This window comes from Tachypleus tridentatus, chromosome 13 (genome assembly GCF_004210375.1).
Source record: "Tachypleus tridentatus isolate NWPU-2018 chromosome 13, ASM421037v1, whole genome shotgun sequence".
Classification (NCBI taxonomy): Eukaryota; Metazoa; Arthropoda; class Merostomata; order Xiphosura; family Limulidae; genus Tachypleus; species Tachypleus tridentatus.
In genome coordinates, this window is record NC_134837.1 from 58,993,945 (window position 1) to 59,010,775 (window position 16,831).

General features: G+C 30.9%; 1 protein-coding gene across 10 annotated transcripts in view; it reads right to left on the minus strand.

Annotated features, from left to right (window-relative positions):
* Positions 1-7,493: 7,493 nt before the first annotated feature.
* LOC143238157 (fibroblast growth factor receptor 2-like) overlaps positions 7,494-16,831 on the minus strand; it is a 73,254-nt gene continuing 63,916 nt past the window's right edge. For all 10 annotated transcript variants that reach the window (XM_076478137.1, XM_076478131.1, XM_076478136.1 and 7 more), the window contains exons 14-16: positions 12,325-12,462; positions 11,699-11,804; positions 7,494-8,573 (exon numbers count right to left, since the gene is read on the minus strand). In XM_076478137.1, coding sequence (XP_076334252.1) covers positions 8,454-8,573; positions 11,699-11,804; positions 12,325-12,462 — 364 coding nt within the window. In that variant the 3' untranslated portion in view covers positions 7,494-8,453. The remainder of the gene's footprint in view (positions 8,574-11,698; positions 11,805-12,324; positions 12,463-16,831) is intronic.

The following is a 16,831-nucleotide window of genomic DNA, read 5'->3' on the forward strand; positions in this document are numbered from 1 at the left end:
CTATAAGAAAGGCGCCATATCACATCGAAAACGATAAAACAGAGAGAAATACAAAAATGATAAGAAAGATTGTAAATGGCTTAGAAAATACATAATTCGATAACAACAGACAGGAAGTGCAAACAACATGGTAAAAGAGAAAGACACAGAGGGAAACAAGAAAACGTATAAAAAAAGATGTCAAATCACTTCGAAAACGATAGAACAATGTGTAACACAGGAAAAAAACCAAAACTATACGAGAATTTCGAAATGCCGTAGAAAACGCGTAATTGGAAAAGAACGGAAAGAAAACAGTGAAATTAAAGGTTAGAGAGGGAAGAAGAAAATGCTATAAGAAAGACACCATATCACATCTATAAGGATGAAAGAGAAAACCAAAAATAATAAGAAATATTCGAAAAGCCACAGAAAACACATCTTACAGCGTTTAATTCTACTATTATAGTTTATTTGTTTTTAATGTCTCAATAGAAAAAATTAGTGCGCTTAGTTATAGGTTTAGGTCTCATGCTTAAAATCATTAACTGGATTATTGTAAAACACTTCAATATTTAAGATATATATAAAATAGGATTAGCACAAATTAAGAAGAGGGAAAATATACATTAGGAAAATAAACACACCGAAAACAATGCACGCCTTGGCAAGTTTTTGTATATTTCGAGCAAAGCTACACAACAGTTATCTCTCCTAACCGTACCTTATTTAGCACTGTAAGACCAGAGGAAAGGCAGCTAGTTATTATCGCGCACCGCCAACTCATTTACCAAGGAATACTGGGATTTACCGAAACTTATAACGCCCCAAGGCTGAAAGGGCAAGCATGTTCGGTGTGACGGGGATTCGAACCCACGACGCTCAGATTACGAATCGGGGACCTTACCAACCTGGAAAGGTCCATGGAAAGTACTTTCTAGTTTTTATAATTTATTTAATATTATTGGCGAACAGAGATGCGCATAATGTTTGTTGATGAAAGAGAATTCTTTGTGTGGAAATTATGAATACTTATCTGATGATTTTTTATTTTACCATAGATTTAGGAAAAGAAGGAGATTCATAAATTGGAATTTTCTTTTAAAATTTATATATTTTGCAGATTATTTAGTCCATCTTTGTTTCTATTCTGGATTTTTTCTCTTTTCAACTTTCAAAACGTTATAATTTATTAAAGTCACAGTTTTTAATTATTGTATTTTTCGCCAACGTAAATGCAATAAAATATTTCACATTGATTCTGCTTTAGAATGAATATTTTCTAACGTGTTTCTAAAATAACACTTTTCCAACGAAACTGGAGACTTTGTATATTTAGAAATTTTTGTCAACACTTTTATTTTCATAAAAAAACGAACTCTTTTTCACGAAATTCACAATTCTTATCTAAAGATTTTACTGATGGAGTTTCGACTTTATTCGATTTCATTAGACATTTGATGAAACAAAAGTATTCGGGAATCGAGATATTCTTTTAGATTTCTCGAATATAAAATGTTACTAGGACTTCGGTATTGATTTAATCCATCTCTTAAGTTTCTTTCCTTTCTGGATATATAACTTTTAAATTTAGACGTTTTATATCACAATTTATTGTACTTACAATGTATTACTTTTGTATTTTTCGAAGTAATAAAGGGAATAAATTATCATGTTTAATTCTGTTTTGGAAAATGTTCTTTATATCGTTTTTGCAAATATTCATTTTTTTCACGAAAGTATTCATTTTCAAATATTTCGAGGATATGTTTATTTTCATATTATTGGTGTAAAAGGATACATTTGATGTGAGCTTTTCAAAATGTAATTATTTCAGTGAAAACTCCCTTTTTCCTGACTTCTTTTCAGAATTTCGTTTACATTCAATTTCACTATACTTCTCATGAAAAGGACCCCAGAATAAGCACTTGACTATTGTATTTTGTTAGAGCTTTGTGCAATTTTAGTCCATCTTTAACTTTGTTTTTATTCTCTATATTTTCTCTTATGTTTGAAAACGATGTAATAGTCACAATATTTCATTTTTGTACTTTTTAATGAAATAAAGATAGTAGCATGTTCACATATAAATGTTCTTTAAAGTAATTTCTTTTAAACGTGGTTGCAATAAATTATTTTAACCCTAATTACAAAATGCATTTTTATTCGTAGAGAGATGCATTTGATACATGTTTCTCAAAATGAAACTTTTTTCATCAAAACTTCCAATATTTATCCCTTGATTTGTTGTGAAGATTTCAGGAAAGTTCAATTTGCTGCATTTCTAGATTGAGGAATAGGATTTTTTTTTTTAAAATGAACTTAGGATCAGAAATATGGATTTACAAATCTTATATCTATTACAATACGAAAGAGAATTAGTCGATCTCTAAGTTTGTTTTTATTCTGCACATTTATTTATTTTTCAACTCTGGAAGTGTTATATTGCGATTTTTTAAAATTACAATGGATCATTTCTGTATCGTTCGAAAAAATAAAGAAAATAGAATATTTGACATTAAATATTGCTTTTTAAACGCGTTTACAAAAGAATACTTTTTCCCAAACAATTAAGTTTCATAAAAGTTTTAATTTTCGTATATTTTACATAGATAGATGCGCTTGATATAAGATATTGAAACTGAAATCTTTTTATGAAAATTCCAATACTTATTTCCTGATTGTTTTTTAATTACACGCAAAGCTACACAAGAGCTATCCGCGTCAGCCGTCCCTAATTTAGTAGTGTAAAACTAGAGGGAAGGCAGCTAGTTATCACCACCCACCACCAACTCTTGGGCTACTCTTTTACCAATGAGTAGTGAGATTGACCGTTATATTATAACGCCCCCACGGCTGTTTTCATTCTAGAATCAATATATTATGATTTTTAACACAAACGAACTTGGCAGAGGTTTAGTTTAGAGAGAGAAGTCTGAATAATTCTCTCCCCAACAGGGGTGGTCAGGAACGTTGTGGTTCCTCTTCGTGCCCTCACACGAAAGATTATTTAATTTTGCTTGGGAATTTACCTGTATTTTACTTTGACTTGTTTAAGGTGATGAAGTGCGGTGGGGCATTATAAAAATGACGGGTAAGAAAAAGGGAGCGAGAGAAAGGCGGCACAAGAGAAGTAAACCAGGCCAGAGTCCGCAGTCTGAAAAGTCGATGAGATATCAATTTAAAACGGTCCGATTCAAGACTGGGCAAGAATATTGCCTTGGCTGGAATCTAAAGGTCCAATGCCTGAGATTTAGATGTGGGGGAAAACAAGAGTGCCCCAAGAAAACCCACCTTCACAGCATAGACGCCGAAAGTTTTACCTGTCCTGTGCCCGGATCTGAAAGGAAATACATATAAACATATATTCACATTATCTGTGATCATGTATCTTGCTGAGTGATTTGTAATTGTAGAAATATGTTATATGGTGAAATGTATTTTGTAGGTGCATTACCTAATTTACATAATGATACAGTTAGTTCATTTCTATAATCTGCTTTTAAGTAATATTTGTATGACATTTCTGTGAGCCTGTTTCTAAGGGTGGGTAAGTTACTGATTTTGAGCAAGTAGTTCACAGGTGTGTATGATGGTAGTCGGTTTGCTGCTCTTAATATTTTATTTTGTTGTATTTGGATCTTCTGTAGTGTGTTGTTAGACATATTGTATGTGACTTGACATCCCTATTCTATTAACGGTCGGATGTAAGCCTCGTATATTTGGATGATGGTTTCTGGTGAGCAGCTTGAGTGTTTGCTAGATATGGTCATCAAATGTGAAATGCGGTTTTTGATGGATAAATGTACGTTGTTAACATGTTTTTCCATGTTAATCTGGAGTTGAAAGTGATGTGATCTGCTTGTTCATATTGACAGGCGTGTTGCCGAGTGAGATGTTTTTTAATTTCCTATAAAAAAGTGATTGCTTGTATTTTTGTTGGATTTAAAACCACTTGTTGCTCCAGCTCGTGACAGTATTTCGTATTTCCTGAACGCGAAACATGGCCATTAGCGGGTTTCTAGAAATACTCCCGATAACAATGTCATCTGCGTATTGTGAATTGTAACGTTAGACTAGGAAAAGGTATGTCACTAACAAAAATAATGTAAAGGAGTGGCGAGAGGCCAGATCCTTGAGGCACTCCTGTAGTTATTTTGAAAGATTTCGATAAAGTTTTGTTGACTCTTACTTGAGCTGTTCTATCTGTTAGGAAGTTTGATATCCATCTGATAATAGTCTGATTTACTTTTAAGTTGTTGAATTTATAATTAATGGCGTTATGCCAAACACTTTCAAATGCTTTTTTAACATCTAAACATACAACTATGGTTACCTTATTGTTGTTAAATGCTTTTTAAACTGATTCAATGAGTCGTGCGAGGTGATCTATTGTTTGTCTGTTTTTCCTGGAAGCGTTTTGAGATTCAAGGAGGATGTTATTTATTTTACAGAAATGAAGGAGATGATTTGATATTAGTTTCTCCATCAGTTTGCCAAGACAACTTAACAAACTGATCGGAGGGAAGTTGTCAGGATTAGTCCGGTTTGTTTGTTTCTTGGGAACAGTGGTGATAATCAGTGATGTCGAGAAAACCCACTTGTAGAGAAACATATATGCAAAAACAGCTCGTTTGGGTTGAGAAAATATTTTACGTAGAGGAGCGAACAACGTTTCGACCTTCTTCGGTCATTGTCAGGTTTGCAAAGAAAGAAAGAGGTAACTGACCGGAAGCTGACCACATATTTGGAAAAGGTTGTGTAACTGAGTGTCGGAATATAGAGGGCGGTGTTAGATGTTTGAATATATAATTTTATTTTATTATATTTAATATCGATATAAAGGCGTTCCTTTATATTGGTTTATTTTGGGTTTAAGTTGTTGTATAAGTAAGGCTTCTTTAATTTTGCGTTTGTTTATGGTTGTTTGTTTATTTAGTATTTGAGTGTTTTCTATGATTATGTTGTGTGTTTATTTGACATAAACACAACATAACCATAGAAAACACTCAAATACTAAATAAACAAACAAACGCAAAATTAAAGGAAGAATGTGGTCAGCTTCCGGTCAGTTACCTCTTTCTTTCTTTGTGAACCTGACGATGATCGAAGAAGGTCAAAACGTTGTTCGTTCTTCTACGTAAAATATTTTCTCAACCCAAACCAGCCGTTTTTGCATATATAGTGGTGATAATGGCATTTTCCCAAGTGTCTGAGTAATAACCTGTTGTTAGTGAGAGATTCATGATATTTGAGAAATGTTGTAATAGGAGACTGGAGCCTTTTTTGAGAATTACATTTCGTATTTGATCATGTCTGGGGAAGTGTTTTTCATGTGTTTATGTTTATTTTAAGTTCAGTGGTGGTGATTTTTTTATTGATTGACTGGAAGAGCTTTTTAGTGTCTTACCAGGGAATTGTGGTGTGAAAGAAGATTGATTTGGATGTATGTAGTTGTTAAATTCATGATTTATTAAAGTCATAATGGTCCATTCTCATGTGTTTCGAAAAAGATAAATGAAGCAGAAGTTTTCTTATTTAATTTTACTCTACAATGAGGACGTTTTAACTTGTTTCCAAAATATTGCTTTTTCATTCAAACTAGAAAAGAACTCTTTGCGTGAAAATTCAGAATAGTTATCTCATAATTTTATTGTGAAAATTTCTTCTATGTTCGAATTTACCACACTTCTCAATAAAAGGAGGAAATTCATGAATAGGAATTTTATTTTAAAATACTTATATCTTGTAGGTTGTTTAGTCAATATGTAACTTTGTATTTCCGTTTTAACTTTTAAAACATTATATTACGATTTATTAAAGTCACAGTTATTGATAATTGTATATTTCGCATGCGTAAATACAGTAGAAGGTTTCACATTTAATTTTGCTTAGAATGAGTACTTTTCAACATCTTTCGAAAACATCACTTTTCAAAGGCAAAGACTGAGCAAAATTAGTAGGGAAAGATAAATGAGAAGCAAGAAAAAACAAAGAAGGATGCAATTTTGCCACACTGACCCTGGACTCCAAAACTTTCGCAAAACTTCAAAGACCATTTCACACAGAAAAAAAACTAACAAAGTTCCCGTAATGTTAAAATGGGGTGACCCATTTTGAGTATATCCCAATAACACAAAATCCAACTGAGGAAGGATAAGGCTGAAGGAGAGTCTGTAGATCAGCCAAGAACTGATTAGGAGACTGGTAAAAGGTCTGAAACAACAAACATAGAGAGGAAAGAGCACATAAAAGATTGGTCAATGTAATTTAAATTATAGTAAACTGGAAACTATTTAAGTTAACCCAGATTAGAACCCCATAAGGAAAGAAGAGGATCTAAGTGTTAAATAGTCCAATGAGGGATTTGAGACAGGTTGGTAAGAAAAAGTAACTAGTCCAAAAGCTAAGACGTATGAGGTATAGTCACTCCCAACTGCACTTGAGAAGCAAAACGTTGACAATAATCAAGAATGTCATCAGATGAAGGAAAATAATCAAAATGAACCTCTCCCCCGAGGACTAAAGGAGATGCATAAAATTTCACAAACCTGATCAATAAGGTTTAAGAAAGGCTTGGTTGACAGACTCTTCTAACTGTCAGCTTTATGAAACTTGCAAGAATAAAACTAAAACACGAAAAACCATATCAAAATTGCTCTCCTCCTGAAGGAAAACTTCCTCAGAAACGTGGTCCTGGGGATAGGGAGAACAAGCATAAGAAGCAATGAAAAGTGGCCAACCCCTTCAACATTAATGCCTAAATCTTCCTGGCTGACACTAACAACTCACTATGTTACACTGGCGATAAAAGTTTTGTTGATATCCACCAGATGAAATTTTTAATTCATATGTCAGCATGGATTAATGAAAAAAGTAAATGAACTACTAAATAAACACAAATACCAATATGTTTCTACAAATTCCTAAATTATATGTTTAAATAACTATTAATGTATATTTTCTCTGTTATAACGTTTTAACGAAAGAGTTAATTCTATTTTATATATCTTAAATTATTAATGTATTTTACAATAATCTATTTAGTAATTTTAACAATAAGACTAATACTATGTGCACCAATTATTTCTATCGTGACATTTAAAACAAAAATACCACAACTGTAGATTTAAACACTGGAATGTGCAATTTCAGTTTCAAATCAAGATGTGAAGATCTGAATGTTAACAATCAGATCTTAGCTATTTCGAAAAATAAAAATACTGATTATGTCTCATTAATCAGAACAAAAATACTGAGTGGATAATAAAGAATTTTCATTCATTATTTAATTTACATAACAACTAGATCAAACACTATGCCAATTAAAGTTAAAACGTTATTCAAAAGTTAAATACTTTATATTTAATATACATAACAACTAGATCAAAAACTATGCCATGCCAATTAAAGTTAAAACGTTATTCAAAAGTTAAATACTTTATATTTAATATACATAACAACTAGATCAAAAAATATGCCAATTTATTCACAACTTAAATTAAAGGATGAACTTTCAATATGAAAAATAGTTTTATTCATAGGTAAGAGACATAATTATATTTTACAAATTTTTTCAAAACACTATGCTTTATTAGTATTACCTCACACTGTCATGTAGATGTATTTTTTTTTTTCAAGTAATAAGATCACTGAGACAGAAAATAATATAAACAGAAATCTACATTTAAATAAGATTGTTTTCTTGTTCAAGTATACAATGTTTAACTATAAAAACTTTGAAAAAGAAATTCAAATAAAAAGAAATAAATTTTAAAAAAAAGTACATGCAGTGTCAGTAGAGTGTATTAAATCATTTATTTTTCACAGCTATGTATAATATGAAAAAATAGGCTTGGGAAGAAACAAATAATTATAAATATTACTTAATTATAAATATAACTATGAAGTCTAGAACAATGGCTAACTTTTCTTGAGAAAAATACAATAATCTTCAAATGGGTAATACTGAAAATTTAATACTAAACATTTTATGAACAAAATACTTAACATGACATTAGAAATTTCATTTGTGCAAGTTTTGTGTTTAAACAGCAGGCTTATTAGTTACATGGTATTTTGATATATATAAAATTATAAATTGAATTTACTATGTTCTTTCTGTTGAATGCTTGTTAATTCTTTAAAAGATATCCTTAGTTGAAACATGGAGTAAAGAATCTAATATATTCTTATTGTTTGGTGAAGCATTCACGGATCAATGACCTTATAGATTTTAATTTGGAAAACTAGCTTTGAATAAAATGCTGTCAAATCCTATACTTGAACCTCCACAACCTATCCTTGTATATTTTGGAGCCAGATCATAAACATTAAACAAGACATTAACTAAATGGTCTGAACCACCTTTACCATCTGAAGTTCCAGCCTGAATTAACTTCAGTTCACTAAAACAATTCAAACAAAGAATATTCTCTGGTAGTGCACATGTCAAATAACTTTTGTAATGTGGCTTAAATTATATATTTTTCACCACTGATGACTTCAGCATCGGAGACATTTAACTCACAAGATGAAGCACTTGATGGAGGAGTATCCAGAACAGGGAAAGAAGCACTCAAGTCAACATAGTTCTATGAAATAAAAAGAAACAAGCAAAACATATGACCATGTAATTCTTGGCATGACACAAGTTATTCTTAAAAAATTTAGAAATGTTAATTAATTCTATTAATGATATATCTTCTAAAATAAATTATGCATTGATTAGAGTAAAAGATCTGTTATAGTTCAAAATATCTTCCTACATAGGAAAAAAAATTAAATAAGAAATGAATTATTTTATTTGAATTTGTGAAATATTATTTAATTTACAGATAAGTTATTATTCTTCCTCATAAACCTTTTTTTTTAACTATCTTACAGTTATGGAATGAAATGATAATAGAATATAAAAGCCTCTAAAACTGCTTTAATGTACGAAAGTAAAATCATATTAGTTTGATATACCATGCAATTTTATCTTCTTTGAATACAGTATTATTCAAAATGTAACAGTAATTTTCTCTACGTTCAAATCTCACATGAAACAAGAATAAAACATGGTCAAGAAAAATCATTAAGCTGACTTCATTCTAGCTGTCTTTAATGTTTTGTTATTCTCTAAAGATAAGACCTATTCTACCCATGAGAGTTTTGGTTTAATGATACATGTTGTGCAAGAATGTTGAGAGCAGTCTGTAGTCTTGGTAATATTTTGAGTCTAAAACTTCCCTTTTTGAATGAGAATGACAATGCAGTTGAATATCACTAGTTGCCCTGTTAAGTTCAAAGTTAGCTGCTATTAAGTAAGAAGCAATGAATTTAAACAATCTGGCACATACTCTTGACTGAAAAAGCCTGGTATAAAGCTTTGAGGAAATGGCCAACTTATAATACAGTAAATTTGACAATCCAGCATCTAAGCAACCACATACAGTGTATTTAAGTTATTTGATAAGAATTGTTCAGTTATATTTAATAATGTCCAGTCCTTGCATTTCATTCTTACGAATTCAGTGAAAGTTCTAAAATCTAGACTTATTTCAAGATAGATATGCTATTCAGAGGACCTATTCCACTGATATTAAGATAATCAGTTTCACCTAAACATACCACACATACCTTTGTATGCCATTGCCAAATCAACCTAATATAACTTTGAGATAGTCAAATATCTCTGAAAGCACATTCAATTTGCATAAAAAACTAAAAGTAATAATACTATTAGTATTATTCATACTTTTACTTATGTTTCTATTTCTCTATATCAGTATTATTTTCTATATATTTTCTCTTATTTCTTTTGTTTTATTTCTGCATCATATGAAAACTGTTTTAACATCTTTTTAACTATTATAAGTCTTACGTCTTTCACATAATGTACACATTTCTTTAGTACAAAGTAAACCTAACACCAATGTCTCAATTTAAAATTGGCTAGTCTCCAAGGTCAACTCATCTGGAACATGAAATTTGCATGACATCAATATCTGTAAGTATACTGCACCCACTAATCATAACCCTTTATTCTCCTAAAGAATAATAATCAACTATTCAGAAGTATTTGAGTTCTGGGTCTTTCTTTTGGAATTCACTGCACATTTTGTATGTGATCTTGCATGCTACCTCTTTCATTAGAAAAGAATAATACTCTTCTAATACAGCTCACAGCTATCTGGGATTTACTATAGGTAATTAATATGCCATAAAATTATAGTAAAATTCACACCTACAACAAATTTATAAAGGTACATTAATTTTAGAAGGAAAACTGCTATAAAACTAAAATGCTGTTTCTCAATAAATCTGATTAAAATGTCTTTTTCAAGAACTATATTTCTCTGATATTGTCAAATTTCAGACTTAGGTTGAATGTGTAAAACAGCTTAAAACTGCAATGATGACAGAGTGAGTAGTGATGATTCTGATGATATATTCACTAACTTTAGAATAAATTAGGTGAATTAATAGAGCACCAAATTTTACAGTCATTCCATCTTATGCATGATTTTCCTATTAATGATATGTTGTTTTTTACTTGACAAACAATTTCAGTTAAATTAAATCTAATACTTGACTAAACAAAAGTGTATATTATAATTAAAGGTAATCATGAGTTACAGGTTTATGTTTAAAAATATCTTTCAACACTAAATTCATCAAAACATTATAAATTTAGCTCTAGGAACAATTTTAAGCATTAAATTTATCAAGCTTTTTGTATTTCGAGTTAATGTCAAAGCTTTCTTTCTCTCTCTCTCTCCAAGACTTATTGAAACAATATAAAATTCCAAGCTATAAAACCAAGTATACAGGGTAATCAAAGTCATGGTTCATATAGAAATGCATGGATAGTGATGAACTATCGAATCACAGATGATCTAGATCTGTGCTCAACAGCTGTTTGGTAACAAACAGAACATTGCTGATGTTACATTAAACAACATTCCACACAATTTCATTTGGATGAGTGAATTTTGAATAGTTCTATCTACTGAAGAGTCATAAAGCACTAAGTAAAAACATTACTAAGTACTGTCCAAACTGATCAAACTGTAAAATAAATACATGTCCATAAGTGCATTTTTTAGAAACAGGCAAATATAATATTAATAATACAGGAAAGAATGGTCAGTTCTATGGCTTTATTTTGGATTTTGAAGAACATTTATCTACTGTAACTGGTCTTTCTCCCTTCAGTCAATAATGGTGTGCTGTACATGAGATCTGAATAATGTAGAACACTAATAACAAATTCAGTTATATTCCCTGATATATCACATCAAACTAGTTGTAGTCTCTCTATCTCTTTATAATTACAAGACATCAATATATTAGGATGATACTAACACACCAACTGTTAAACAAAATCATGGTTCAGTTATTACCTATCTAAATGTTTGTGGACTAAAAAGAATATTTCACTGTGTCATAAGAGCATTAAAACCATTATATTAAAACTAGAAAAAAATGTATAACTTTTTTTTGTAGGGTGAACCCAAAGAACAATAATTTCTTTACAAAACTTAGTGTTCTTAAAAAACTCCACTGGATTATACTACTTAGTTGAGTATAATATTCACTCCCAATACAGGTTATACTTTTAAGCATTATAATTTCAAATATTTTCTTTTGTGAGTATTAACTGCAAATTTGAATGTTATCATATTTTCACAGTTTTCTGAACATGTTTGGGAAACAAAAAGTATATTTCTACCTCCTCTGAAGAAATGGTCAACATATGATCTAGTTCTTTCACAAGCATAGAAAATGTTGGCCGTTCAATGGGCTCAGCATTCCAGCAGTTCCTCATGATCATGTAGCTATAAAAATCAAAATATTGTTTATCTAATATACCATTTTACTGAAAAACAGTTCAGTTGTATGCAAACATATAATAATATATGAATTGATGATAGAAAGCTTAATAATCACCAGTGACCTGACATTATACAAACAACCCTAAACACATGTAACCATACTCAAAATTCAGTTAATTCTCTTGAACTTTCAAAACTCTTTCAAAATACTGGGGAAATTATTCTTCTCTATAAAAATAAAATTTACAAAGGATTTCTAAGAAACTCAATTTCATCTGTTTGCTTTAAAGGTAAATGTATAAAGACATCTATTTATTAACTTTAAAAAATAATTTCAAATTCTTTACTATCCATCCATTTGTTTTCAGGTTATGAAAACTGAAAACAAAAGTTGCCTATCTATTAAAATGATATTTTTGCTTTTCATTTTCAGAGTGTACTTATATAATAATACTAAATTATAACTGAAATATCAATTTGTCTTCCATATAACTGATTATTTATAAAAGTACAGCATACTCACAGTTCTAATGAACAGTTTTCTGGCTTCTCCATTCGATGTCCCTTTCTCAATAACTGAAAGAGTCTCTCAACAGGAACTGATGGATATGGTGTACCTCCTAACGTTGTGATTTCCCACAGAAGAATCCCAAAGGACCAACTGAAATATGTAGAGTAGAACATAGTTATAACAATGCTCTAAGGAAAACTATCTGTTCTTTGACATAAGTGTGATTTGTTATTGCTACTGTAAACAAAATTGACAAAAAAATACCTGCTGTATGATTGTCTTGTTCTGATATAAATTTATTAGAAAATTACAGTTAACTGCATGACAATGTGTGAGACATTCCAGCTCAGGAGATTTGAAATATGTTATACTTCAAAATAATAGACATATGTAATTAATATTATGAAACAATACAAGCATAATGCACAGTAGAGGATATGGAAAAAACACAATTTTTAATTTTATAGCAATTTTACTTGAGGAACTGTTTCATTCTGAAATAATGATTTATTCTGTCCATGATGCAGTAAAATGGAATCAGTGATAATAAAACACTTGAGTTGATATTATTAGGGCAAGAAATGTGTTGGTCTAATTTTATAATTATGTAAAATAAAAGTGCATTATAATTAGTCTCTATGTGCTGATATGTAACTTGTAAATGTATAAATATGTTCATGTTGATATTGTACACGCACCAAAAGTAATCATTTGTGAAAATGTTTAGAACTTACAGATTACAATGAAAAATAAGCTGAATAACTTCATTACAAAAGTGTTTTGTTTTTCCTTTACAAATGGTCAGTTGATATTTTGTGTGTGATTTCCTTGTGGCATGTTCCTTACAAGTAGCCAACCATTTTCTTAAAAAATACTGCTTACAGCCATTAATTCAGTATGTGCATGTTCATTGTACAAATTCTGAAAAATAGTATTGAACAAATCATTTTTACCTAATAAATAATCACTTATAATATCATTAGCTGCAGAAACAGTTTGATGCACATATAATCATATATATACAAAAATTAACTTTTGTAAAAATATCCTTAAAAAATATGCTTAAGAGTTAAAGTTCTCTAAATAAAAAACACTTTAAGGTAGCTTAATGTAATAAAAACTGCATTCAGAATTAGTATTCTATGGGTTCATAATTAACAATAAAAGAAACTTCAGTCTCAACAAGATAATAAAGGATATAAAATAGAAGTCTTGTTTTTTTTATGTTGCCCCTCCCCAGTGGCAGAGCAGTATATCTGTGGACTCACAACACTAGAAACATGGTTCCAATACTCATGGTAAGAAGAGCATAGATAGCCCACTGAGTAGCTTTGTGCTTAATTATAAACAAACTTTTTATGTTAATTACTAAAATCTACAACTTACTGTGAATACTGAATTACTAGATTTAGGTTAACCAAGTGTACATTTTAGAGTATCATAAAACAAAGAAAACAAACAAATGTTACTAAGAGCCATAGAGGTAAAATTTGAATAATGGTATAATATGTACCCCATATTGTTACATCTTACAATTTGTAATAACCTGAAACTGAGTTTAATGATAATTTAAATTTAGAAATTAATCAAATGCAAACATCTATCAAATTTATGATATTTGCTAACAATATTGATTCAAACAGTTTTCTTTGGTAATACAAATTTATTTTAATATACAAAGAATAATACAATTTATGATAATGGTTATTACAAATGATAATTTATATACAAAAGTTTTCAAAACGTACAAACAATAAAGAGTGTTCCATCTGGTCTGAAATTGGATATCTTATCAAGGGTTCATGATGAGTAAATAAATTTTGCATTGATAAAGGTACAATTGACTTAATAGGAAGCTAGATAGTTTTTTCATCAATGAAATTATATAATATTTTCATAAAAATACTAATTTACAATGCAAATCTACTGAACTTAAATAATTTGTAATGTCTGAAATTTCTTAAAACATTCCTGGTCAATACATAATGTTCTGATTAATAAGCATTAATCACAATTATAGCTTCAAAGATTTATAGTATAACTACTATAGTAAACCAATACTATATAGTGTCTCTCAGCACACTGAATTGGTTACATTTATAAGTGTGAGGAGAGATTCTAAAAGTTCAGCCTGCAAAAGAAAACTGACAATACTCTAGTCTGTATATACACACACACATGTTGTTGATTCATACACACAAGAAACTTCTATAATTTTAGTGAATAAGCAGGAATTTTGTTCAAGAACTTTGGCAATTTCAAGCAGTTCAATTTCTTATATCTTTTCAGTTGTTTGAGGGAGGGAAATTCAATAAAATCTTGATAATCAGATATAATCAAATCTTGTTAGCATGATAAATTTAATTTAAATTATGATTTGGTTGGTTCTTTGGCATTTAATGGCATAAAACAATGAGGATATCTGCACCAAACAGGTAGTAAGAGAGTGAACCAACCTTAGTAAAAAATAGGTTATATTTCATTTTTTTTTGCAAGTACAATAATTCCCTGAAAAACCTTAAAAAGGTAAAAATATACAATAATAACATAACAACAAATATACAGTAGTTAAAAGTGAACAAGGTGCAAATGGTACATAATAAAATATGGGATTTCTTCTTTGTTTTTTTGGTGGTGGTGGTGTTGAAATCCCAGAAAAAGGTAAAACATAAACAGAATTGAATAGGCCAATGGCCCATAAAAAGATAAAAACACATTCATGATGAACGGTATTACCATTACAAATGACACATCCAAAGTCAATGGTAAATTCTGAGTGTGTACATCTTGAAAATAGTGTCAAATCTTCCAGTTTTAACAATGGCACAACAGTGAAATGTGGGATATGGTGGCATTAGTGTCACAAAGGCCACACAATGGTGCACCAGAACCAGATAAAAGAAAATAATGAGTTAAAAAGCTGAATGAATATCCTTGTCAAAACAACTTTTTCCTTAGAAAGCCTCCAGAAACTAAAAGACCAAAGAGTAATGGTAAGTTTGATCTGGAAAAGCTTATTGGAATGTTCTTCATCTCAAGCTGACTGCCAGCTGGCTTAAAGGCAAACCTTGATAATGGGACCATATTATGTATTTAGAACAGACCCATCCATAATGGCACAAGAGCTTAGTTGCTGTCTCAGCAAGTTCATTCTTCCAAATGCAATGTGACCCAGTATCCAGAAAAACTGAATACAAACAGATGATAAAGAAACTGAACCAAGTGGTTCAAAATGTCAAACAAAAGCTAGGTGTGAAGTCATGTAAAGTGAATCCAGGGCTTGTAGATGGCTAAGAGAATCTGTGTAAGTAGTACAATCAAAGTACCGGTTAAATGTTACAAGATAAAGGGCAAGGGCATAAAACTCAGCAGTCAACACAGAAACTATAAAGGGAAAGTCTGTGTGCAACCACCAAACCATGATAAATCACAGAAGAGGCCACAGTGACACATGACTTCAAAGTATCTAAATAAATAGCTACAGAGGGATGGTTCAAGAGATATTCAGTAAAGAGAAGGCAGTACTTTCAGTCTGGAGTATCTGCTTTCTTCAGGTAACTCAGAGAATAATGACACGTGGGAATGGTAACATACCATGGAGGAATGAGCTGACTCAGAAATGTCATCCAATGCCAGACTCAAGTTGGTTATGTATGCCTAGATGCAACTACCAGAGGTGAAATAATTGATTGCTTTTACTGAATAAAACATCCCACTGATGATGGAAAACAGTCTTAGGTGGGAAACTGTAACAAGGAACATAGTTTAGCAGCATAATGCAGGGAGAGTTTCAAACATCAAAGAGTTAGAGGTGGTTCATGGTACTTGGTGTACAAACTATGGACACTCAAAGTGCAGAATGATACTGTGCAAAGCTAGAGTCCACGATGGCGAATAGTATCAGGCATTCTAAGTGCCAATGGCTTGGATGAACAATAGACTAGAGATCCTGCAATTTAGTTTTGATCTTATGAAAGTATGATAAATCTTTAGCACAGTATATTAATCCACTCCCCAACAGATTGTAGAAAAATATGTGCAGGATGTTTAGTGCCCTGGTAAATCTGATATGAAGTTGCTTGATGTGTAAAATAAAAGTCAACTTGTGATCAAAAACATATCCCAAAAACTTCATTTCTGGCACCACAGTGACAGACCAGCGAGAAACTCTGACTTGGGAATGTTAAGATGATCTCGCTCAGCATTAACTTTTCGAGATATGTTCAAAGTAGTGTGGAGAGTAATCCGAACAGACAAATCCCCTAAAGTTTTTTACTTTAAAAGGAGTTTGGTGTATTCTGATTTTGATGTTTCAACCAGAACATCTCCAGTTCATAGTTTTTGGGCAGATATGGGAGAGCCAGTGAGCCCTTCCAATGCCTTGTGAATAAAAAAATGGTGACATTTGCCCAAGGGACTTTACAGATAGTGAGTGTAAAATGAGAAATTAAGACACATTATCAACTGTATCTTGGGACTGAGTATCAGAGCCCTCCAAGTGTGGTTGCTTACCAGTCAA